The sequence below is a fragment of the Acipenser ruthenus genome, chromosome 7 (assembly GCF_902713425.1).
Source record: "Acipenser ruthenus chromosome 7, fAciRut3.2 maternal haplotype, whole genome shotgun sequence".
Lineage (NCBI taxonomy): Eukaryota > Metazoa > Chordata > Actinopteri > Acipenseriformes > Acipenseridae > Acipenser > Acipenser ruthenus.
In genome coordinates, this window is record NC_081195.1 from 62,539,923 (window position 1) to 62,565,666 (window position 25,744).

The window sequence follows — 25,744 nt, forward strand, 5'->3', positions numbered from 1 at the left end:
CTTCCAGAGCCCAGAGGGGAGGAGCCGCCGCTTCCAGAGCCCAGAGGGGAGGAGCCGCCGCTTCCAGAGCCCAGAGGGGAGGAGCCGCCGCTTTCAGAGCCCAGAGGGGAGGAGCCACTGTTGCCAGAGTCACCGGTGGAAGTCAAGGGGGAGGATGTGCCGCCTCCCCTGCAAGCCAGTCCGGCGTTGCCGAGGGAGGTCCCTTGTCCCGGCAGCGTGGACACCAGGCCGGAATGCCCAGACCTCCCTCCGCTTGACCTGGCTCCCAGGTCGCAGTACAGCCAGGCACAGTCGCCTGCCTGGTCCCTTGCTTCACTCCCCCTGGAATCCCAGACGTCGCTGCGCAGGATGAAGACGTCACTGCGCAAAAGGCAGACGTCGCTGGCGCTCCCCCTGCTGATTGCTCCATTCCGCCTACCTACTGCTCCGCTCCCCCTGAGATTCAAGACGTCGCTGCGCCGGTCCACAGCCACGCGCCTCTGCCTGCCAGTCCTGGCTCCCGGTCACCGGCCTGCGCTGTGGTCGCCCTGGACAAGCCGTCTGGGTCCCTCCTCGTCGGTCCTAGGTCCATCCCTGGAAACGCCGGAGGGACCAACCCACCCTCAAGCCCGCCCGTGGAAGAGGGCGACAATTGACATTGCTGGACTTGAGGGTGGGTGGTCTTTTAAGGGTGGAGGGAGGTGGCCGTCGAGTGGCCGGTGTCTTGAAAAGACAAGGGGGGGGAAGTGTAACACAGCAGGGAGGGGGTTAAAGCCTCCATGAGTGGAAAACATGTGTGGAATGCACATTTGTTTAGTTTAATTGTTTTGGTTTATTGTTTCATTGATTTGTTAATTGTTTTATTATTAATTATCCCCTGCACCTGGTAGCTATTGTTAAATTAAAACCAGGTGCAGGGTATTTAAGAGAGGCAGCTAGTCTGCTCAAGGCTGCTGAGGAGAAGGAGGCAGAAAGGTGTGCTCTGCTTCCTGGCAGTCATGGGTGAAAAAGTAAGTGCTGTATAAAACCAGTGTGTTTTGTAAGGACGGGGAAACAGTGTAGCTGTCCCGTGTTAGCCAGGGTGTTCCTGTGTGTTAGTTAGTGCTCGTACCGAGCTAGGTGTTTATTTTGTGTGTTTTGTTTGATTTTTGTGTTGATTAAAAATAGCGCACCAGCGCTTAAAATCCATTTCTGTGTGCCGGGTCTATTTTTAAAGGGGCAACGAACCCGAGTGAGGGCAAATCTTTTACAATATATATATATGTCATATACTTGTACTTGCTAGAACCAAAGTCATTGTATTTATCTTGCTCTTAATTGTATTATTACTTGTACTGTGATTCTTGAAATTTATTTTTGTTTACGACTGTACGTTGCCCTGGATAAGGGCGTCTGCTAAGAAATAAATAAATTAATTAATAATAATAATAATAATAATAATAATATATGCAACTCTAAAGTATGACATAAGTAAGTATATCACCATGCTTATTAAAAGATGCATGAAAGAGTCATTTATCCTCTTGTAGAATAATTACGCATGAGAGTCATTGCTTTATTCACTGGGATTTTTCTGCTGGCTGAGCAGTTCGGCTGAGAATAGGAAATCATAAGAGCCCTAATTTCAAATCCCATATCGGCCACGGACTTGGTGCTTGAACGACTTCATCTCTCTCTTGGCTCTTTGCCACCAGCAGTGCAACAGGTTACAGAAACCCATTAGGAATGAGACTGTAGATAGCTTCTCCTGGAGTTTGTAATTTGGTCATTATTTATATTTACCAGGCAGTGATTTATAGGAATTTAAGACAGTCAGTATGGATTAAGGAACAATATTTGAAGACATAAATAATAAAATAAAAAAAAAACGTGTGTTGTAATCCAATGATAGTTGTGCTTTAATCATATACTGTACCAACTTGAGAGTCAATAAAGTCACCTTGAGTCTTCCTGACTCATTTTAACTTTTTATTTTATTTATTTTTTAACACAGAAATGATTGGTTTCAGCACATTAGAAGTAATTACTTTTACAACCCAACAGGCTCATCATTTATTATTATTATTATTATTATTATTATTATTATTATTATATATCCCCTTATATGATAAAAGCATTGTAAAATGCATGACAATATGGCACCCAAAGTGAATCACAGGTATGATAATAGATTTGAATAGTTGACATAGGCTGGGTTTACATGCACGTGAAAATCGACTGTACAGTCATGACAATGTGACGTTGTCATGCGAATACATCGTGAAACAGCAAAAGGATGTCCTTTTGGCAGCGCGACTTTAAGGGAAGGGTCAATCGCTTTCTCATTATAAAAATAGCTGTAAAAACCCATTTAAACCGGAGCAGGAATCGTGCTTGTGGCTCACAAGGTTTCTGCAGTCAAGATCCAGGTCTTCTGACTTAATCTCACACACACAAAATGTACATTTATGGACTACTTTAACACTAGAACCACCGCGGTTATACTCATACCTACAACCACTGACGGCAGTCATTATCACGGTGCATTTTAAACATCATCAATATTAAAATGAAAGACAAACTATCGCATACAACTCAAAAGTTTTATTCAAGCACATCATATCAAACATCGGCACAGCTGAAACGCCGTATTTAAATGAACATTTTCTCTTGTTAAATATTTTCATCTTCATGGCAACGCATGAATCGCTCCTCACGATATTCAGAGTCATTCTTTTCCTACTTAGTAAGCAGACACAGACATTTAAATATCCGCTCCCCTAAATGACTATGAATTGAGTAATCTGCATTGGTATGGCCTAAATCAAAACTGCAAAGCAACGCATTTCCTGAAAAGTACGGAAAACACGTCATGAGGAAAACTGTCATGACTTGTGCATGTAAACGCTGCCATTGTTTACATTTGTAGTACCAACAAAGTACCAGTGATCTCATTTACTCTGTTTAAGACAGGAGCCATTGTGAAGTTTATATAACATAGTGGGATACAAAGCCTTTGTCTCCATTTATTCCATGGTTAAAGAAATCAATTTAGTTCGTAATTCAGTTTCCCAGGTTTAAGTATGGTAAACATAGTACAAAATAAAATTAGGTCAAGCTCTGTAAACTACAAACTAACCAAACCAAAATTTACCAAACTTATACAAGGGACTATGGTAGGTCAATATCCAGGGTTTAGAAAGATTATTTTGGTAACAGTATGTTAATGTCTTGAACCGCTTGTGAAAATGGTCTAAAAACATGAAATAATGGACCCTGTTTACAATGCTAGAGAATTTTAAGATTTTTGTTGAGAAATATAGTTTGATATTCACTATATTCTCAAGCAACAGACTAGAACAGTCTCATGAATATTAAACTTATTTTATTCATAAAAATAGACACAGAAAAATGTTAAACCTTTGTGAATAGGGCCTGATTAATATTGAAAATAGCCCAATTATATATATATATATATATATATATATATATATATATATATATATATATATATATATAATTATAAAATGTGAAGACCCCAGGCACTTTCATCCACACATATGTATGTTACAGGACATAAGATTTTAATGACAATTAACTTGTTTTGTCAACATGGAAATATACTAGGGAATGCACTTATTAAATTATTTATTTCTGTTTTAAAATGGAACATTTGCTTGCAAAAAAAATCTTTCTTTATATAAATAAAAAAAAAGTCTGGTATACTGTCAAGGCGGCGGGGGCCAAGGTTGCCCCAACTGTCTCTTCTAACTTAGCTTGTGTTTTTCAGGCACAATAAACGTGGATCAAACGCATGAAAAACACAAGCCAAGTTAGTAGAAACAATTGGGGCAACCTTGGCCGCTGCCGCTTTGACAATTGTGCCTATTTGCTTGGTGCTGACCACGGTTGCCCCAATGGTTTCTTGAAACTTGGCTTGTGTTTTTGATATCTCTACTTAAATTGCTGGGCACTTTTGATAACTTTGGCATTTTTCACATTTCCAATGTGATATATCAGAAATATAAACACGTCTTGGAAAAATAACAACCTCTGATTGGTTAAACAGCATCACATGACCGTGCGTATATATAGAGTTAACAGTGCCATGGGAGGATGCTGTAGATGAGGCGTATGAGAGGAAGAAACTGCGGTATGCTCAACTAGCCACTGAAGCGGAACAGCGAGGATGGAGAGTTCGGGTTTACCCAGTGGAAGTGGGTTGTCGAGGATTTGTGGCACACTCTACAACCCGGTTTCTCAGAGACGTCGGATTCAGTGGCCAAGAGTTGCGTCGCACAGTGAAGAACTTATCTGAAGCAGCAGAGAGGAGCAGCAACTGGCTGTGGTTGAGACGGAAAGATTCTGGCTGGGGACAGGTAAGTAAGCTGGGCTGAGTTGAGTGGGGGACGGAGGGGGGTGATGCTGGGACGCCAGAATCACCGTCGAGCCCTCTTGAGGTGTCGTGGGCTAGTCGACGAAACACTGAGGATGGAAGGTGCCCACTTGAAAACCCCAGAGATGTACCCTACTTAGCTCAATCCAGACGGTTGTCATGCTGATGCGCTGGGGAGGCCGCACTTTGGTTGATCCCCGGAGCCAGCATCGCAGCCGTTGTGTGTGCTGATGCGCCAGGGAGGCAAAATAAGCTGATCCCTGGAGCCAGCATTACACTTCAGCCTTTAACACCAGACAGAAGGATATCTACATCATCATATGGAAGGAAACGTAAATGGAGGGAGACACATATGGATCACATTAGTTTACTGTAAAGCTACGTCTTAGTTGGTGCTTATCTTGGTGAGAGCCGAGTTCAAATCAGCATGAAGTTTTAACATCTACTCTCGTGTAATGGAAATCATGAAGATCTGGATACGTCCAGTGACTGCTGTGAATAGTGCAGCTGGCAACAAGGGAAAGACCTTGTGACAGCCTGGAGAGACAGCTGACAGGAGGAAAGAGACCCCACTGGGGCTGGTAAGGGTTAGCTACCCTTGTCGGCAGTATCCAGCTCTGTGTTTACAGGATGCTGGAGACACCCGCCCAAGGCTTCTAAGAAATTAAAGAGAAAAATACCCCTAGAGTCTGCGAGAGCGGGGGCGGAAGATGACTCAACGTTGGACAACACGGTTAACGACTTAGGAACGGAAACGGATATGAGTATGGAGAGTACTTCACAAAAGACTAGTTCAAGATCTGCAGTTAACAAAGACATGGAACTCCAGGTTTGTGTCTGCGGCTGGAGCAAGGTGACAACGGTCAGGGGTTTGAAGATTCATCAAGGGAGAATGAAATGCTTGAGGGAGAAGGGACAAGGGCCTCGCATTGATCAGTACTTCTTACGAAGTCAGTCAAGTCAGTCGAATGAAATCCAGCGACAGGAAGCAAACCACAGTTCGCAGGATATCAGCACCCCTGTCATAGATGTGAGGAGGACTTGCATGGACACAGTTAGTGATGAACCTAATGATCCTTGTGAACCCGGTCAGACAAACCAGCATAAGAGAGAAAAGAACCTCAACGGGCACAAGCCTGGAGTTAAATGGCCAAGAGCTTGTGAGAAAACTGCATGGGACACAGTAAACACAGATCTCTGCGTTGCATTGGAAAGATTAAGTGGAACAGTTGAAAAGAAGCTGGATAAATTTGGGGACATCATCTACGCATATGGAAGTGAGAGGTTTGGAGTTGAAAAAAGGAAGGAAAAAGTACAAACTATTCCTGGAAAGTCTAGACGGCAGCAGGAGATTGAACGCTTAGTTAGAGAAAGGAGACAGCTGAGGAACCAATGGAGAAGAGCAGAACAAAGTCAGAAGGAGGGACTCAATCTCTTACAAAGGGTCATAAAAGATAAGCTTGCAACATTGCGCAGAGCTGAGCGCCTACGGAAACGCTATAAAAAGAAGGAGCGTGCGAGAGCGAACTTTTATAAAGACCCATTCAAATTTGTAAAGAAGTTATTCACCAGTGAGAAGAATGGCACACTAAAAGCATCTAAGGTTGAGCTGGAGAGATATTTGGAGGAAACACATACAGATTCAAAAAGGCAGGAGCCTATGTCAGTTCCGTCAGACATCCCACCTATCAATCCACCAGAATACCAAATGGAGGACTGTGCACCTAAGTGGAAAGAAATAGAGCAAGCTGTGAAAAAAGCAAGGGCTTCATCATCTCCAGGGCCTAATGGAGTTCCGTACAGAGTGTACAAGAGTGCTTCAGGAGTTCTACGAATTCTGTGGAAATTGATGAAAGTGGCATGGGAAAAACAGGTTGTACCAAGAGCATGGCGCCGAGCAGGTGGAGTCTTTATACCTAAAGAAAAAGATTCTACAAGCATCAGTCAGTTTCGTCCCATTTCCCTATTAAACGTAGAAGGCAAGATTTTCTTCAGCATTATTGCTCAGAGATTGTCAGCTTACCTATTAAAGAACTGCTTCATTGACACTTCAATACAAAAAGCGGGCATTCCAGGTTTCCCAGGTTGCTTAGAACACATCAATGTGATCTGGCAACAAATTCAATCAGCTAAAAAGGAGAGGAAGGAGCTCCATGTGACATTCCTGGATTTGGCTAATGCGTATGGTTCAGTGCCACATGAACTACTTTGGGCAGCATTTGATTTTTTCAGTGTACCGATGACAATAACAAATTTAGTGAAAGCCTATTTTGGAGATTTGCAATTCAGTTTTTCAACTTCAGAATTCAGCACTACATGGCAATGCCTAGAGGTTGGAATAATGGCAGGATGCACCATTTCTCCACTGGCTTTTACCATGGCAATGGAAGTAATCATTAGGGCATCAAAATGGGTAGTAGGAGGAGAGCGCTTGGCTTCTGGAATGCGACTACCACCAATTCGAGCATACATGGATGACATGACAACCATGACTACAACAGTAGCCTGCACTAATCGATTATTGGGCAAATTAACCAATAACATTGAATGGGCACGAATGCAATTCAAGCCCACTAAATCAAGGAGCATCTCTATAATTAAAGGCAAAGTAGTAGATAAAACATTCTTCATTAATGGTGAGGCAATACCAACAGTGTCTGAGAAGCCAGTGAAGAGTCTTGGGAGATGGTACGACGGGGATCTAAAGGACACAGTTCGTGTGGGAGAAGTTAGACAACAAGCAGTGGAAGGGTTGAAGAGCATAGACAGCTGCGCTCTAACAGGTAAACTAAAACTCTGGTGCTTTCAGTTTGGTCTACTGCCGAGGTTGCTGTGGCCACTGACTGTGTACGAGGTTTCTTTGACAACAGTAGAGAAGCTGGAAGCTTTAATCAGTTCATACATCAGGAAATGGTTGGGAGTTCCACGCTGCCTCAGCAGAGTGGGACTTTATGGTAAAGGAATACTGCAGCTACCAGTCTCTGCTCTAACCGAGGAGTTTAAGTGCGCCAAGGTCAGACTGGAAATGACATTAGTAGAGTCACGCGATAAATGCGTAAGGGAGGCAGCACCTGTGTTGAAAACTGGAAGAAAGTGGGCGGCAAAGAAAGCTGTGGAAGATGCAAAGGCTGCCCTTCGAATTGGTGTTATCATGGGGCAAGTTCAGCATGGAAGAGGGGGTCTTGGTTTCAGTTCAACTCCTCCTACATGGCACAAGGCGGCCCCAGCTCAAAGGAGGAAGCTGGTAGTCAACGAGGTGCAAAAGCAGGAGGAGAGGATGAGGTGTATAAAGGCCATTTCCCAGGCCAAGCAGGGAGAATGGATGAGATGGGAGAGTGTGGAACAACGCAAGATTGGCTGGCAAGACCTATGGTCAATGGAACAGAGCAGGATCAGTTTCCTCATCAGGTCAACATATGATGTTCTCCCATCACCACAGAACCTAAACCTCTGGGTAGGAGAGGATCCCTCATGTCCTTTGTGTTCATCACCTGCAACATTAAGGCACATTTTGACAGGTTGTAAGGTGGCTCTTAGCCAAGGACGGTTTACTTGGCGCCATGACCAGGTGCTGCGATGTTTGGCCTTAGCATTGGAAGACAAGCGTAACATGACCAATAAGTTGCCACCTGTTCCATCAAAACATTACACACAAAAGACAACATTCCTCCGCCCAGGAGAGCAACCACCAAGAAAAGGTGTTAAAACCAATCCTCGCCCAGGACAACTGGAAGCTGCTAGAGACTGGAATATGCTGGCAGATGTTGGTCAACGGCTTATTTTTCCACCTGAGATTGCCACCACTAACCTTCGACCAGATATTGTCTTGTGGTCTGGATCAGCACGCCTTGTTCACCTGGTAGAGTTAACAGTGCCATGGGAGGATGCTGTAGATGAGGCGTATGAGAGGAAGAAACTGCGGTATGCTCAACTAGCCACTGAAGCGGAACAGCGAGGATGGAGAGTTCGGGTTTACCCAGTGGAAGTGGGTTGTCGAGGATTTGTGGCACACTCTACAACCCGGTTTCTCAGAGACGTCGGATTCAGTGGCCAAGAGTTGCGTCGCACAGTGAAGAACTTATCTGAAGCAGCAGAGAGGAGCAGCAACTGGCTGTGGTTGAGACGGAAAGATTCTGGCTGGGGACAGGTAAGTAAGCTGGGCTGAGTTGAGTGGGGGACGGAGGGGGGTGATGCTGGGACGCCAGAATCACCGTCGAGCCCTCTTGAGGTGTCGTGGGCTAGTCGACGAAACACTGAGGATGGAAGGTGCCCACTTGAAAACCCCAGAGATGTACCCTACTTAGCTCAATCCAGACGGTTGTCATGCTGATGCGCTGGGGAGGCCGCACTTTGGTTGATCCCCGGAGCCAGCATCGCAGCCGTTGTGTGTGCTGATGCGCCAGGGAGGCAAAATAAGCTGATCCCTGGAGCCAGCATTACACTTCAGCCTTTAACACCAGACAGAAGGATATCTACATCATCATATGGAAGGAAACGTAAATGGAGGGAGACACATATGGATCACATTAGTTTACTGTAAAGCTACGTCTTAGTTGGTGCTTATCTTGGTGAGAGCCGAGTTCAAATCAGCATGAAGTTTTAACATCTACTCTCGTGTAATGGAAATCATTATATAGCGTATACCATGGCTTGCATACTAATGAGCCGCTTCACACTGAATAAATCACTACGCACCACTGCATTCTAAATTCCATGACAAACTGCCATTTTATTTGTTATTAGTTACAAAACCACTGCCAACAGTGAGAGACATTCCACCTATTTCCTTTAATATATTTGGGGATGAAACTCCAGTGGTACAACACCAACTTCCGAGCGAAGACAGAAGTCCACCAGAAAAAAAAATACAAATAAAATAAGTGCACCAGCAACTGTCAAGAGTAGACACATAACAGTAGATGAGGAATATCTAAATGAAATAGAAGAAAATAAATATTGAAAAACTACAGCATGGGTTGTTAATGTACTTAAAGACTGGTTTACAGAAAAAAATATGGACACTCATTTTAAGGAAATAAGTAAAAATCAGCTGGGGACCAGTATTCAGTCTCCAGGTTTATAACACTGAGCTGGACTAGATATATATTTTAACAGTAGAAGTTTAAACTGCTGACAGCAAGTTTAAAACCAACAAGAATGTATTCCTGTCAGTCATGAAAACCTTTAGAAAAGTAGGTAAAGACAAGGCCAGGCTCCACCCCCCGAATTACCAGCCTGGATCTGAAGCATCTGCGGGAAACTGAGGCACTGTCCCCTGACACCGCAGTCAGATTGGTGCATAAAGTCTGGTTTGATCTCCAACTTAATCTGGCACAACTTGGACACAAGGGTGTCTGACAACCGTGCGGTTCCAATGATATATACCACTTCTGGGGTGGTTAATGCTTATCACCACCCCAGAAGTGGTATATATCATGGAAACAGATGGTTAAAACTCATCACATGACCAAAAATAGATCCAACTATTGTGAGAGGGGTATTGCTGCAGAACGCAGACTTGCACAGCGTAGATCTCACAGGCAGCTCACACAGGGTAGTAATAGTAATAGTCATCATTATATGTTACAGCCCAATCACATGATAAGGGTGATGAATTTAGGTACTAAAACTAAGTTCATTTCATAACAATAACCAAACCCTAAACCTAAGGTTCATAGGGTATTGGCCGTGGATCACCAATTAATTCTCACAGGGTAATCACTATGTTCAGTGTTCTCCCCCTCCCACACCCTGTTTATGGTCACGTGGTAGGGGTGTTAAGGGTGAATGAAGCATGACCCTATGTGCGCTCCCTGTGAAAGCTATGCTGTTCGAGCCTTCGTTCTGCAGCTACTGCCCCCGTGACCCTGCTTACGGTCAATGGTTTTTTATACAAACAACTTCAAATTACATCATCACGCTGAACGTCCTACCTCTCTTAACACAACTAAGCAAAATGACGGACAAACCCGAATCTCGACCTCCTGGATAATATACTATCAATTCAACGGATTCTAACAAATCCAACAACAATGTAAATAAATACGACGTTCACAAACTCAACAGCCTTCTCCGAGAAGTCTAATATACCACAGCGAGAAAGTCATTTCTATAAAAATGTTATATAAAAATGTTTAATGTACTATTTAAAACTAAAGCTTTATTATTGCAATTCACAATGCACTTCAGATGTTTTTAAATGTAATATTTATCAATTCTTATGTTCACGGTATTGTAGCGTTTCATAGGCAGTAGAAAGGAAGGAGACAACACGCTTAATTCAAGTTCAATTGCTTTAATTACTCAGAGTTACCGTTTTATTACAGTTGCTCATCTGACTTTTCTATTCAACGTAGTTATTTTTATGGTAAAGGGTTGTCATTTATACAGCAAGACCCTTATTTTATTCCAGTCCTCAGTGAACTTTTTTGAAAGGCATCATTGGTTTTTCGGTGTTTAAAACAGTGGTGGTCATTGACTAAGGGAGTGCTTTTTTCACTGAAGAATAATATAGTTTACCACACATTTGACCATAGTCTTTGGACATTTTGAGAAGTTTCAAACAAAAATTAGATGTATTTGTTATTTTATATTTAGGCTTACTAATAAGCAATGGTACTAAAGATATTGAAGGATAATTGGATCTCATTAAGGGATTGCTGTGGTGTGTTACAAGGTAATAATGTAATAAGGCATTGCTGTGGTGTGTTACAAGGTAATAATGTAACTCCTGAGTCAATAATGCATGATTTGAATGAGGGAGTTCCCTTATTACCAATATGCCACAGCAATGCCATTATAACTATTAAACTACAACTTTTTAAAGTTGTTTATTTATTTACCTGTTTGTCTGAAGTAATAATTGTATTTCACTTACTAAGTATTTTTTTAGTTATTGAGTAATGACAGGATTACGTGGAACACATTGGCAGAGCAGTGTCCTGTATCCAGATATATATATATATATATATATATATATATATATATATATATATATATATATATATATATATATATATATATATATCTGGATGGACAATCTGCTGGAACTGAAGTATATTTCCTTGGAAAATGTATTACTTTGACAAAGCCTGTACTAAATTGTGATACAAACCCTTGTTATACAATCCCTGAACTGTGTCAATTTGTTCTTAACCATTCAGTTCAACCTGATACTAGGAAGTGTATTATGTTATCCTATTCTAGTACAAAACTGTCTGTTTATACAACCCTACTCAGAACAAATAGGCCTCCTGGTTACAATTCTTGGGACAGGTCTTCCTTCACTTCCTTAAACAACCAGCGTGTTGTGGTTTTAAGAGGCCATACATTAAACACATGTAGCTAGAACACAATTGCAAGTGGGACTGCAGATGTTTTACCACAGCATGACATCTGTTGGGTTTGGGACAGGCTAGGCCATCCTGTTTTCTATGTGAATCAGTGTCATTAGTTTTCAGTTGTTTGTCTGTATGGCGATTGGTCTGTATCACTAATAAGCAGTAATTCACAAATCAATTGAAATAGCAGATTTCAGCTACACTGAATGTGTTGTCTCGGGACAATGTTTAAACTGGGGTTGAAGTTACAAACTGAGGTTTGGGATAAGTTGTAAGTAGCTATAGTGGCTCCTACTATCTGCAGTGGATGTGTATAGAGGCAATCTACATATTTCTGGTGGAATAAACCAGAAGCAGTTATTTTTATACCAGCGCTGTCAACGGATGACTCTTGAGCCATAGATGGCTCATTGAGCTCCACAATATGCTGTCTTTTACTGAGGACAATGCTCTTTGAATGTATTATTCAAAAGACAGCCAGACGTCCACAGCTGCTTATAAAATTTTATGAGCGCTCCCTAGAAGAATTCCAGGTTATACAAATGATTTAAAAGATTCTAAAGCTCTCCAGGCAAATGTTCCATTCTGTGAATCAATTCTAAGAAGTTACAGGAAACCTATGTTCTACAATGTATCACTGCAATAAGCCAGGTTTTAATAATGGTTTTACAAGCTATAAAAGCAGCTGAATGTTTCCATTACCTTTTTCCACTTGTTTGACCCTAGCAGTTGTCTCGGATGTCAGTTTCTGATTTTCTTGGAATCATTCTTGCTTTACACTGAAAAGCTTTTGGTTATATATTGTAAAATAACTGCATAGTGGAACCTGTGGCACACCAATATAATATTACAATGTTATGCCCATTCTTTCAGATGTATGCATTCATCTTTTTTCTATATACATATGGATATGCAACTGTAAGGGAGCAGTGTTCTATAACATACAGAAATCCCATAGAAAATCTGGTTTAATATTATTGTATTCTTCCAGCTGAGTTGTTTTCCTCAGGGGTGATGTACAGTATAATAGAAAAAAAAGAAAGACTGTAACATTTAATACAACTAAAGAGCTGACTGAATAGTAGAACTAAGTTTTAATAGAGATAAGGTTTAACCAGACTGCACCAACAGACAGCTTGAACCTGTATCCTGTTTAAACATATGTAAAGAACATTTACAAACACTGTATAATGATATATTGTTCTGTTTAAGTTCAAATTTCCATTAACCACTGAAGCTTTATTTATTCAGTGAAATCCATAGTGAAAAATGTAACAAAGTGTCAAGAGTTAATATATATATATATATATATATATATATATATATATATATATATATATATATATATATTTGGAACAGCACATTTAAGTGTATTCTACTTGAAATATAAATATCTGTATTACTAAAGCTCTTACTCTGAAATGGCATGGTGTAGTGTTTTGATTATCCTATTGAAACAGGACAAACTCAGCTTGGCTGGTTAGTTTTTTGTTACAAGATGTTCTTCTCATGCGCACCTCATCAGTTTATTTAAAAGTTTCTCCCACATAAACATAGTGTAGACAAAGGAGGGGCTAATGTCATCAATCAGATACTATTTTACAGCTGGAAAAGCATTTAGAAAATTCATAGTAACTTTAACTTACCAAGCCCACTCTAAATCCTGATGTGAACACCCCTGCCACTGTTCTCAAGCAGAGAGTGTGCTGAATCTTGTGGATGTTTTGTGATGTGGTCTAACGGACACTGGGCCGCTTCGCTTATAGAAAAGTGTAATAAAGCATGGGATTACAGTGGAAAAATGAAATTTACTGTGGTACATTTTTTTAAGGGTTAATCCTCTATTCAGTGATCCCCAACCTTTTTCTAGATAGGAACATTACACGCATGGGACATACCATGTTGTTTTTATTTTTATTATTATTTATTTCTTAGCAGACGCCCTTATCCAGGGCGACTTACAATTGTTACAAGATATCACATTATACATTATTTCACACTATACAGATATCACATTATTTTACATACAATTACCCATTTTTACAGTTGGGTTTTTACTGGAGCAATCTAGGTAAAGTACCTTGCTCAAGGGTACAACAGCAGTGTCCCCCACTGGGGATTGAACCCACAACCCTCCGGTCAAGAGTCCAGAGCCCTAACCACTACTCCACTACTTTAAACAATTAAACTTGTTTAAAACTGCTGTAAACTTTCCTGTTTACAAATGGCATTTCCACTGTGTGGTGCTAATACTAACATGTTTTATCTCACAGTTTTTACACAGGCCCTGCAGTTGTGCCAGGATACATTCCTCTGGATACAGATAGTGTCCTTCTGGTGCTGAATGGAAGAGAGTAACAGAAGATCTCCTATGCCACCCAGTGGTTGCAGCATGTACAAACACTAGTGCAGGCACACCAAGTTCTTCACGTGGCAGTGGTGCTCTTGGGTAATGAGCAGTGCAATAACAACTGGATTGAACCATACCTCAAAAAGCATGGAGGATTTGTTAACTTACTTTTCTTGGTCTATGATAGCCCCTGGGTCAATGAAAAGGATGTGTACCAGTGGCCACTTGGAGTGGCAACGTAAGTTTAAAAACTAAATGGTTTATTTCTGTGGCTTTTGAAGTCTAGCCTTTTTTTGATGAACTGATTTTAAGCGGTACAATTAATATAAAAATGAGTCGTTTAAACAAGAAACAGTTGGGATCACGAGAGTTTAGTTTATGTTATGCTGAATAATGACCAGTTGAGATTGTTTCATCTCCTTATTACAGGTACATACGGTTTCCAGTTGTAACCCCCAGAAGTGAGATGCTGAATTCAAGAAGACAGTATCTGTACAATTTCTTGGGGACTGTCTACAAGAACTCTTCCAGAGTGACTGTAATGGAGGTTTTGAGACAAGAAGGGCTTGACAAGCATTGCATCACTACTGTCAGAGACAAGTATGTTGTCCATTTCTGTTGGAATGTGGGGACATTTTTTGCTTTAAAAGTAAGCAAATGTAAACACGATTAAATAGGCTACAAATACAGTGTTGCTATGCGGTTTGCTATAAGCCATCTCCACGCAAAGCTTTTAAAAACAAAATAAAAAATACAAACAAATTGTAAATGTACATCTTTCAGAAAAGCCTTTTAACTGAGAAAGTAAATGTTTTGACGACCGATTGCATACCATCATTTTGATCACTTAAAACAGTTGATTCAATAATGTGGTTGGGTTTTTTTTTTGGGGGGGGGGGGGTTTGGGGAAAATAGTTAGTTGGTTAGTTAGTTTCCCACGGTTACTACCATACTAATTTTCAAAACTTTTATACTGTAGGGTGTTTGTTTTTATGGGGTCTAACTGATAAACAGTACGTTGTATTAAAATGGTGCATTCTAAATACTCATTGTGTATTTAATGCTTTGTTTGTGTTCTCAAGACTATCAATGTTTAATACAATATTTTTTTTCTCATGCTATTAAAACCTTGTGTTAAGATTAAAAATGATTAGATGAAATAAACTGACGTCTATTTGCCTTTATCCTGCGGGTTATTAAAAGGAAATTCAGTATTTAAACCTCAGATCGGAATAATTTAAACAAAAGAAATGCCATATATATATATATATATATATATATATATATATATATATATATATATATATATATATATATTCATTTTAATATCAGTTGGATTTATATTTCATAATGAGGGTTTAATAATATTAGTTTTGGCAGCCACCTCAATAAAGTTCCATTACAGTTGGTGTCCAGTGAACAAAACCGTTTCAGTGCCACATAGTTTTAACCTGTGGCCATATTAAAGATACAGACCACTCACTTACAGGCAGTGGCGTACACTGCTCTGTTCTATAATTCTCTCAATAAAGTTCCATTACAGAAGGTGTCCCGTAGAAATGAACCATTTGTTAACCTCTAAACATAGCAATGATACAGATCATTTTCACAGATCTATTTCACTTCAAATAATCGTGTAATACACTTCGTGTTTACAAAACCCCATTCAATCTGTTATGTCATTCCCCTTCGATAGTGCCGCAGGGGGTGCTTTGTTTTTGTTCACAGAATGTCCTATAGTTAATTAGAATTAGTTGTGAAAGGTGCTGTAGAATCGGCAGTAAAGACTGAATTTGTTCATCCGTACACACATTGCGGTTTATTCTACACGTCATTTAGATTATTCATTTAAAAAAAAATACTATTATTTTATTTTTTCTTTTCACAACATATTTCTTAAAGTAAACTTTAAGTAGAAATCGCACATTGAAACAAAATCTACTCAAAGCAGGATACAGGTGAACAGTAACAATTCTTATTGTAAAGTAAAAAAAACAGCTTTTGAAGTCAAGGATAAACAGTCTAAATATTTTAAAGTATGTTTCTATTTGAGGTTAGGAAGCGGTTCAGTTTCGATACCCATTAAACTGTTTTTATGTCTGCTTGTAAATGTGCCCGAAAGTTTTATGACTTTATGCTCTCAAAATACTGACTCAAATTATTGATAATAAAGTGTAATACACTTTTTATGACCAATATGTCAGCTAAGACCATCAGCTGAGCCCTGATGGAGCACTATAGCATACAATCTCTCAATGGAACTGCTGCAGTTCTTGTTTTATCTCAGCAGATGGAGATCTAACACTACTGGATGAATAGTGTGGAACATCGTTTCTATTTCAATCAATATTAAGAACATAAGAACATAAGAACATAAGAATGTTTACAAACGAGAGGAGGCCATTCAGCCCATCTTGCTCGTTTGGTTGTTAGTAGCTTATTGATCCCAGAATCTCATCAAGCAGCTTCTTGAAGGATCCCAGGGTGTCAGCTTCAACAACATTACTGGGGAGTTGGTTCCAGATCCTCACAATTCTCTGTGTAAAAAAGTGCCTCCTTTTTTCTGTTCTGAATGCCCCTTTATCTAATCTCCATTTATGACCCCTGGTCCTTTTTTCTTTTTTCAAGTCAAAGAAGTCCCCCGGGTTGACATTGTCTATACCTTTTAGGATTGTGAATGTTTGAATCAGATCGCCGCGTTCAAGACTGAATAGATTCAATTCTTTTAGCCTGTCTGCATACAACATGCCTTTTAAACCTGGGATAATTCTGGTCGCTCTTCTTTGCACTCTTTCTAGAGCAGCAATATCCTTTTTGTAACGAGGTGACCAGAACTGAACACAATATTCTAGGTGAGGTCTTACTAATGCATTGTAGAGTTTTAACATTACTTCCCTTGATTTAAATTCAACACTTCTCACAATATATCCAAGCATCTTGTTAGCCTTTTTTTTATAGCTTCCCCACATTGTCTAGATGAAGACATTTCTGAGTCAACATAAACTCCTAGGTCTATGTATGTGTGTATGTATTTAACTATTAATTCTAATTAACTATATTGAAGAATCAAGGGGGGGGTAATCAAAGGGGATTGTTATATCAGCTAGAATTATTTGTAAAAAATGAAGTAGTTATTTTTCAGTATCTGGAAACGTTAGGTAGTTTTAAGTCAAAGGTCAAAGCGAAGGGTGCCATTAGTTTCTGCTGGAGGAGCTTCCACTACACTGCAAATATTATGAGGTAGTAGGTGCAGTAGTACGGGGAGGCTTAAGAGTGGCTACAGTAGCTACTCACCTTGTGTCTGCTATAAATCTCCAAGATAACGACTGAAAAGCTGGATGAATGCCAATTTCACATTTTCCAACCTTAACTGGGTAATATCACCATTGCACATGTTTTGTGTGTGTGTGTGTGTGTATATATATATATATATATATATATATATATATATATATATATATATATCTTACACAACAAACCAAAATGTGGCTATTATGAAATCCTGTACTAGTACAAATCACACGTGCTTCTTTTCCAAAACATTTTCTTGCAAAATTATCAAAGAAGTATAACAGTACTGTGTAGGATTTTTTTCTTAACTGAAATATACTCCTGTGATTGACTCAGCACTTTTTTTTTCCATGAGTAAGAGCACGTTGTTTCTTCTTCCGAAAATCCAACGAAAACGTTAACTCAGAGTTAACCTATAAATATGTGCATACTACCATTTGTGTCACAAACCGGGACCAAGCACAGTACAAATGGGAAAGATGGAAGTTGAGCGTGATAAATCTAGTCGGTTTTACAACCACAGTTGTGAGATGTAAAAAAAAAAAAAAAAAAAAAAAAAAAAAAAAAAAAAAAAACGGCGGCTTACCTCATAGGGTATAACGTCCCATTGAAATGCATCAGATCCTTACACAATCGCGCAAAACATTTTAAAATTCTGAATGGGGCTTGACATCGGCTGGACTAAATTTGACATTCTCTGAGGAAGCCTGGTATTGTTCTAATGACGCCAATATGAAAATAACCACTAGATGTGAGCAACGGCACATTAACTGGTGTATTTATCGTCTCGTTTTAAACTACCACCATTAATAATTTAAATCTAATTAAAACACCATTTGGAATGCCACATTCATTTTGAATCCATGGTTGACTTCTATATAACAAAACATATTGTATTCATAACATTACCTCATAGTATTGCAGAAACACAAAAGAATAATACACATATCAATAGGAATATCGTAGTTTATTGGTATGTATGTATGTATGTATCATACATGTAAATATGCATGTATTTATGAATGTATGTATTTATGTATGCATATGTAATACACTACCACTAGGTGCAGGAGCACTTTTCAACAGGCACAACAGATTAGGTACACGTTACCCACTCTGCTTGCTCTCCCATAGCTCTTTGCGTTAAACAGGGTATAGCTGTTTGTGTTTGGTATTCTTTTGTGGGACACCCCCTGGCTAACGTGAAACACACCCTAACACACCTAGGGATTTCACCATTGGAAATCATTCATGACTGACTGTCTTGCAAAGAGCTTCTTCATTCCCAATGGTTGGAATTGTTGTCAATCGTCCATATTTCCGCTCTATGTGATTCAGAGAACCCACCCATTTCTAGGACCCTCCAGCTCCAGTCAGCTGTGGTCTGTATCGCCGAAACACCGCGACTGGAAGTGGGGAAACTGTAAAAATAGTACATAGAGCTATATACTAAAGTACATTTCCTGGCATTTTACAAATGGTCAACGAGTTGTATAGTTCAATCAAAGTGAACGCGGTTTTTGTCATATTTGTCCGAATCCCTTTGAAGAAGGTCAAAACAATAATTTAAAAAACAAAAGGTTCGATGCTGTTGCTCCGGGGTTCTCTCGATTCTCAGACATTGCCCTAGTGTTGTTGGGGTCTGTTGAAAACTGGGGTTTCAATTCCGTGGCGCTTGCTGTTACTTATTCCGACACCAGTTCTACATTGTTTCAGAAAAAAACGATGTGCTGAAACGACATGTTTTTCTTTATAGCATAAAGTTTCCAACGATCAGAATAATTTCTTAAAGGTGATACACTGTATCATTTTTTTTTTATTGGTCATACCCAAGCCAATCCTCGTGTAGGATGCAGCGAGCTGTGTACTGAACCGAACATTATCTTTGTTAAACACTGCGAAGTTTCTAACTCAAACAAAGATTAAAAAAGGATTCCAAAATGTCAACTCCGAGCAGGTTCAAAAAGGATAAAGAAATTATTGCTGAATACGAAAGTCAAGTTAAAGGTAAGATTGCAAGTTTATTTTTTTTATCTGGTCGCCTATACCATTTGAAAGGAATTAAGTTGGATGATTATGTTATTTGCTTTGGTCTAAGAAATATTGTACCTGCCTAGACATGAACCGGAGACTTGAGTTAACAACATACAATGCGATTGCTGATTCAAACCGCTGATCAAATGTACATTTTGATAATCAAACAAAATGTTATGTATAATTGATTAGGAAAACCATTCAAATTTCTGGCGACAGCGTGAATTCGTTTACTGTCTTTTGTGGAATTAAAGCGACACAGAGATTCATACAGATACTGTAGTTACAATTGTGTGCCACGTATTTTTATCTTCATAAAGTTGGCTTGCATACTGTACTTTACAAAATAAATGAGGATTTAGCATCTGTAGTGAAATCCGTTGCTTTGACTTCATGCATGGCATTTAGTTAAGTCTTATTTCCGTCGATGGGAATCAAATGTCAATTGAATCATGTATTAATATACTGTTCGTTAGCTTGCTTGTTAGTGTAAGTCGTTTACGCATACAAATGTAATTGTATTTTATTTCATGTACATTCTCGGTCTACAACCACGCGTTTAACTTTTTGTAAAATCAATGAGCTCATATTAATACATTAATGGTTTTAGTTCTTGTTTAAAAATGACTATTTACAGAATAACAACAATACAGACATGTAATCGCCCAATGAATGCACATTTAAAGTTTTTTATTTTTTATTTATATACTTTTTTTTTTTTTTGTTTAAATTCTTATTCGTTTAAGACGCCCTCATATCTATGGATAGGCATGGTTGTGAGTTGTCAGATTGTACCCACCGGGGAACGCTTTTAAAATGTACAAGCGAACGTGACTCATTAAAAAAACAATACGATCAGCCAGTACTGCTCGCTGGATATCGATAGAGTGACCAAATGTGCTGTTTCACCGACAGTTTTTTGTAGGTTAAAGTCAATGTAAGTGCTAGTCTAAAAGGATGTTGTCCTGGTTTAGGATTAAAGGAAAGCTGGTGGATTATGACCAGACACTGATGTCTGTCGATGTACGGTTTAAGGTAAACCTACACACAGAACAGTCTGACATAAACTGCTAAACCAACTTAGTGTCATATTTTTGAATGGCGATATGCATCAGGTGATCATCGTTTAACGTTCAGTACATACATACGTACAGATTGTGTGCTCATTGTGATTCGAATAGTGTCAGTGACCATGGCCTGGAAAACCGGTACATTGACACAATCTACACACCGCGAACAAATCTAGAATAATACTAAAAAGTATGCGTTGTACTGTAAATGGATGTATGGATTTATTCTAAAGAACCAAATCTGCAACTGACGTTCAAGAAATGAGTGATTCTACAAACCACAAAGACTGCAAAAATAATGCATTACAGATGTCTTTCTTATTCCAAAACAATATAGCATTAATTATATTGCTTTGTTTTATACTAATGATATGGTCTAACTCCCGGTTTTACATTAGGTTACATCCTCCATCAAAGCAATTAGGTTGATTTTTGCTGTCTCATCTTTCTAACTGAGGCTGACATATTCCTGGCTCAGCCTTTTTTGATCTCTTGAAATGCAGATGAGAATGAATGGGACACATTTAAAATCTCTTTCAACTTCAGGTTGAGCTTGTCTTTTTATTGATTGTTCTCCTGTATGACCCAGTAAATATCACTGATATTATCTGTTAATATCACCAGTACACTTTACAGAAATGGGATAGGAATGACCACAACACCAGAAGGAAAACTCCAACAAATGTTTACCATGTGGTAAAATAATAGTCTAGATCAACAGGATTCCCAGAAGAACCATTAAACAAATGCTAGTACAGTAGAACATAGAACTGGAAGTTCATTTATTGTAGGTCTTTATGCTTGGCAGTTGTCCGCTTGCCTTCGGAGTCCCAAACAAACGGAGCAGATTTTTAAGTGAGCTACAAAAAGAGCCAGTTGCTGCGCTGTAGTAACCATGGGGATCTGGCTGCTGCCCAATGAGATTCGCCTTACAGTTAGCAGCCTGAGATGTCTTCAAGTCGTCTCTCTTACTGTGGTACAGTTACAACCCCCACCCCCCAACAAGAGAGCGTGATGCTTTGCATTCCTCACAAATGAATGGACTGTTGATTGGAGATCAGCAACTCTGTCGATAGGAATGCATGAACAACACTCCCTATGATGACTGAGAATAGTTTTGCAATGACTTTATAATGCACAGTCATTTGTGAGTCATCAGCAGAGATATAAGAACACAGCAATATAGGTTATTAACCTTCACTTGTCTTGCCAAAAAAGGAAAGCAGTGCATGTTAATTTTGTGTCATCAATTAAACTGCATGCCCTAATGTACTGTACTGCTTAAAGCAAGTTTTTTTGCCTGAAGTCGTCCTGAAAAGAAGTGTCATTCCTGCTGGGTCATTCCAGCTCACTGGACCAAATTCTGGAGAGGTGTTTCCAACATCAGTGGTTGATGATACATAACCGCATGCGACTCAGAAAATCGTGCCAGGGCAGGTGTCATGTGAATGCAAAGAGCTGTCTGATGATGGGGAAAATGCCCATTTTGAAGACCTTTGTCTTCATCGTTCCCATGTGTGGGATAACCCAGACAAAAACGTAATTATTTTAAAGCTTTACAACATAATAATTAGTGGATATGATCGAATGACCCCTTTTGGTCCACTTGTGCTGGAATGACCCTGGGTACCGTATTTTTAAGCTGTTTTATATTTTCTGATTTGATAGCTGTTTTAAGTCTTTGCTGGATTTTTTGATATTCAGACCTTCTCTGACGATCTCTGTTACTGGAGTAGGATGACAGGACGTCCTGTATAAATGATTTGTTTTTACTATACTGTGAAGAACAAACAGATGCTCTGGTATTTGTTTTAGGGGCATCACACTGGTTAGCCTTTGTGAGGTGCAGAACCAGATCTTTGTCAAACTTTGCCACTTAGGTAGGTGGAGTGTCCCATAAATATTTAAGTATATTTTTCACATTTATTCTGATGATCAGATATTAATATGAGCTATTGGTAGAAAAAAAGGTAGTGCCTTTTTTTTGTATAACAGAGCTTAAAGATATTGCCTATAACCACATGCTCCTGCATGTAGTAGCAGCTGATTTTGCTCACAGGGACAAGCCACTTAGAAGGTGGAGAGGAAGCTTGTACTCTTTAAGCTAAAACGTCCTTTAGGAAATGTAAACAAAGTCAACCACCAACAAATAATAAAGTTCACAGAAGGCTATACTATGGATAAATGTAGTAAACAGACACCAAGGAAATCTTATCGTAAAATGTAATGGGTTTGTAGGACAGTGTAGCGTGACTGATTTAAAAAAAAATGTGCAGACTATTGTATATTAAGTTGTAATTGTCCTTTGCTCAAGGTATTTTGTGGACAGTGATGCCGTGTTTGATCTATGCATCAGCTGCAGAGTCACTTACAACAACATCTCACCCGAAAGACGGAACACAAGGAGGTTAAGTGACTTGCTCAGGGTCACACAATGAGTCAGTGAGTGAACTGGGGACCTCCTGGTTACAAGCCCTTTTCTTTAACCACTGGACCACACAGCCTCCTTAAATATTTATTTATTACAGGCAGTATTATTTATCACCCTCTTAATCATAAAACATTCACAAACTACTGCTTCTGAGTTAGGATTATTGTTCCAGTGAGCTGTAAGGCAACTCTGAACACCCAGTTGATAAATTGATTAAGAAAGTAACTCCAAGCTTAATACCTTGGCAGGCTGTGTGACCCAGTGGTTAAACGGGGTACTTTATTGGAGCCAGGAGTTTCTGCATTGAATCCCAGCTCTTCTGCTCATTTTAAAGAGTATCACAAGAGTGATTTTGCCTGCTTGCGTTTCAGGCCAACATGTTTGCAAAGCCATATGCATGCAGGATTTAGTGCTCCAGAAATGTGTTGTATCTCAGTTGGAATTTACTGGATGATAGAAGCACTTTTAAAGCATTGTAAAATTCCAGTATGGATCTCTGTAAAAAGGACATGGGCACTTTCCATCCATGTTTTAACTTTAAACAATGCCATCTTGTAATGTTTATCAATCTTCTATTGCTAAACAACACTGAAGACTAAAGATGTTTGGAGATGGTCAAAATTAACAAGCCTACTTTGGAAAAATAAGAATGTGGCAATAGACACATTCATTTCTGCAAAATTCACATTTTATAAACCCTTGTCTTTTAATAACCAGATTTGAGCTTTAATCCAACACAAAACATACAGCATTGTTTTCGGAAAGGATTTTTTAAATGCTTGGAATAACTTCAAGGTTTTCTTTTATTTTTTTAGCTCCTGTATTGCACTTCACAATACAAGTGTTTGTTACACTTTTGTTGCATTATTTAATGCCTGCATGCACTTAGCACAACATTTTATCATGTGAGGGGATAAGCTGCAGTATTTAAATGTTTTATTTATAGTTTTACATATGGAAGAACATGTTGGGAGGATAGAAGGAAAGACAAATAGGCCTATACTAAAATACAACATTGAAGCTTTTATGCTATAAAATCAAGACCCTACCTATTCCTTGCTAAGTATCTTGGTATCCCTGAATAGATGATTTCCTCTCTTAAATACAATACGGGCTAAATTATTTACAGCAAGGCATCCAAAAAGTGTAGCGCAACCCCAACAGTCATTGATTTACCAATTGTAAAAATGAATCATTTCTTAATTTTACCTGAAACTGAACCAAGACAAGGTATCACATTGAAGAGGGGCGATTTAATATACTGGCAACAAATGCAACTCAAACCAGCAGGGGTAGTTGAATATGTAGAAATATTAGAAAACGGTAAATACAGTGTTACAACCCGGTACTTGTAACGTGGCCAATCCTGCTCAGGAAACTAATCTGAAATAGGGTGTAGATTTAATCTGAGCCAACTCATTAAACTATGCCTTTGATCTGTGTCTTATTGTCTCATGTAAATGATTATATGCCCTATGACCTGTATTCACCAGTCTCTCATAAGACTTTGTGCTTGGGTTGACTGGTCCTGAGACTTGTAGCTCAAATGTATCAATGTATTAGGGCAAGGATGTGTATAATGTGCAAGACAATCCATGAAAGCTAAGAAAGGGGTGAGCTTTATCAGTGAGTAACACTGTCTCAGCTGCTTTCAGCCCCCAGGATTGCAGCTGGGAGTTTGACCAGGCTTTATTTCAGAATCGCTTTGACAGGGACTGCTAAAGAAACTTACAATAGCCTTTTTGTTGGTGCGCACTGCCAGTATTCCGAGCAGTCGGCGAGCAAGTTGGCATATTGTATATCTAAATTTCCAATTTTGATTTCCATTACACGAGAGTAGATGTTAAAACTTCATGCTGTATAATCAGCAATTCAAATATAGATTTTTTCTTTACTTCTTTACTTCTTTACTTCTAATTTGTAGTCTAGCTTAGTGAAATCTTGCTCTCCAGGTTTTTGTGGAAATTAATCTGCTGTAGGCTATAATGAAAAGCTTCCACTTCGTTTAAAAAAAAAACAAACAAAAAAAAAACCTTAGAAGTCTACACAGTCATTTAAAGCATAAAGCAGGAAGTTGCTTATTCAAGCAGCTGACCGTGAACACAGGTTTCAGTGCATTGTGACATTTTCTCCATTTTGTCAACATGTTCATACTAAACTGTAGCCATTTTACTAGTATAAGAAGTGATACTGGGGTAAGGCCTCTAGTCTGCTGTGGCAACAAAGATAAAGACAAAGGGCAAAGTGCTATAAGCCTATGATGACATTTCTTGTACAAGCTTGAAGACATTTGCTTTGTTCAATCACTTTTTCTTCAACTTAAAAAAATAATAAAAAAAATACAATAATTGACTTCAATCCTGGTGCTTGTGTTGCCACTTTTTGTGCTGTTGCATCACACAATATACCTAACAACACTGCATTGTTAAAAAAATAAAATAAATCAATACAGAACTATTTGAAGCAAAACAAATGTAATATTACAAAACAGACAACTACAGCTGTGCAGTTCAAAATGTAGTTTATATGTATGGATACTCAAGTACACATTTACAGTACCATATGGTATATTTCTAATACAGTACCAAATTATCACTGCAAAGGTAATGTTCTGATTTGTGGTTCATTATACATAAATATGCGCAAAAATCTGGACGTGCTGCTGTGTAAGCTTGGCTACATTGATGCCTGCAGCTGTCTCATGTTAACGTGGTTCCTGCAGTGTCCTTTCTAATTGCAAGAGGCTTATCATTTTGCTCTTGGAATGGCAGGGGAGGAGAACATCCTCCAGTAGATCACATGACCTCCAGCAGTGTGCTGAGAACGGGCAATCTGGTTTGACAAGTGGGAGTCATTTTAAGTGCCCTCTGGGTC

At 39.2% G+C, this 25,744-nt stretch overlaps 1 protein-coding gene and 1 pseudogene across 4 annotated transcripts in view; both read left to right on the plus strand.

The window, feature by feature from the left end:
• The first annotated feature begins 2,114 nt into the window (after positions 1–2,114).
• On the plus strand, positions 2,115–14,755 carry LOC117414622 (ribitol-5-phosphate xylosyltransferase 1-like; annotated as a pseudogene).
• A 3,912-nt stretch (positions 14,756–18,667) lies between these two features.
• Positions 18,668–25,744, plus strand: part of LOC117415683 (SLIT-ROBO Rho GTPase-activating protein 1) — a 93,862-nt gene continuing 86,785 nt past the window's right edge. For 2 of the 4 annotated variants that reach the window (XM_034026327.3, XM_059027520.1), the window contains exon 1: positions 18,668–19,342. In XM_034026327.3, the coding sequence (XP_033882218.1) occupies positions 19,276–19,342 (67 nt within the window). In that variant the 5' untranslated portion in view covers positions 18,668–19,275. The remainder of the gene's footprint in view (positions 19,343–25,744) is intronic. The other 2 variants (XM_034026329.3, XM_034026330.3) reach the window with 1 other exon arrangement.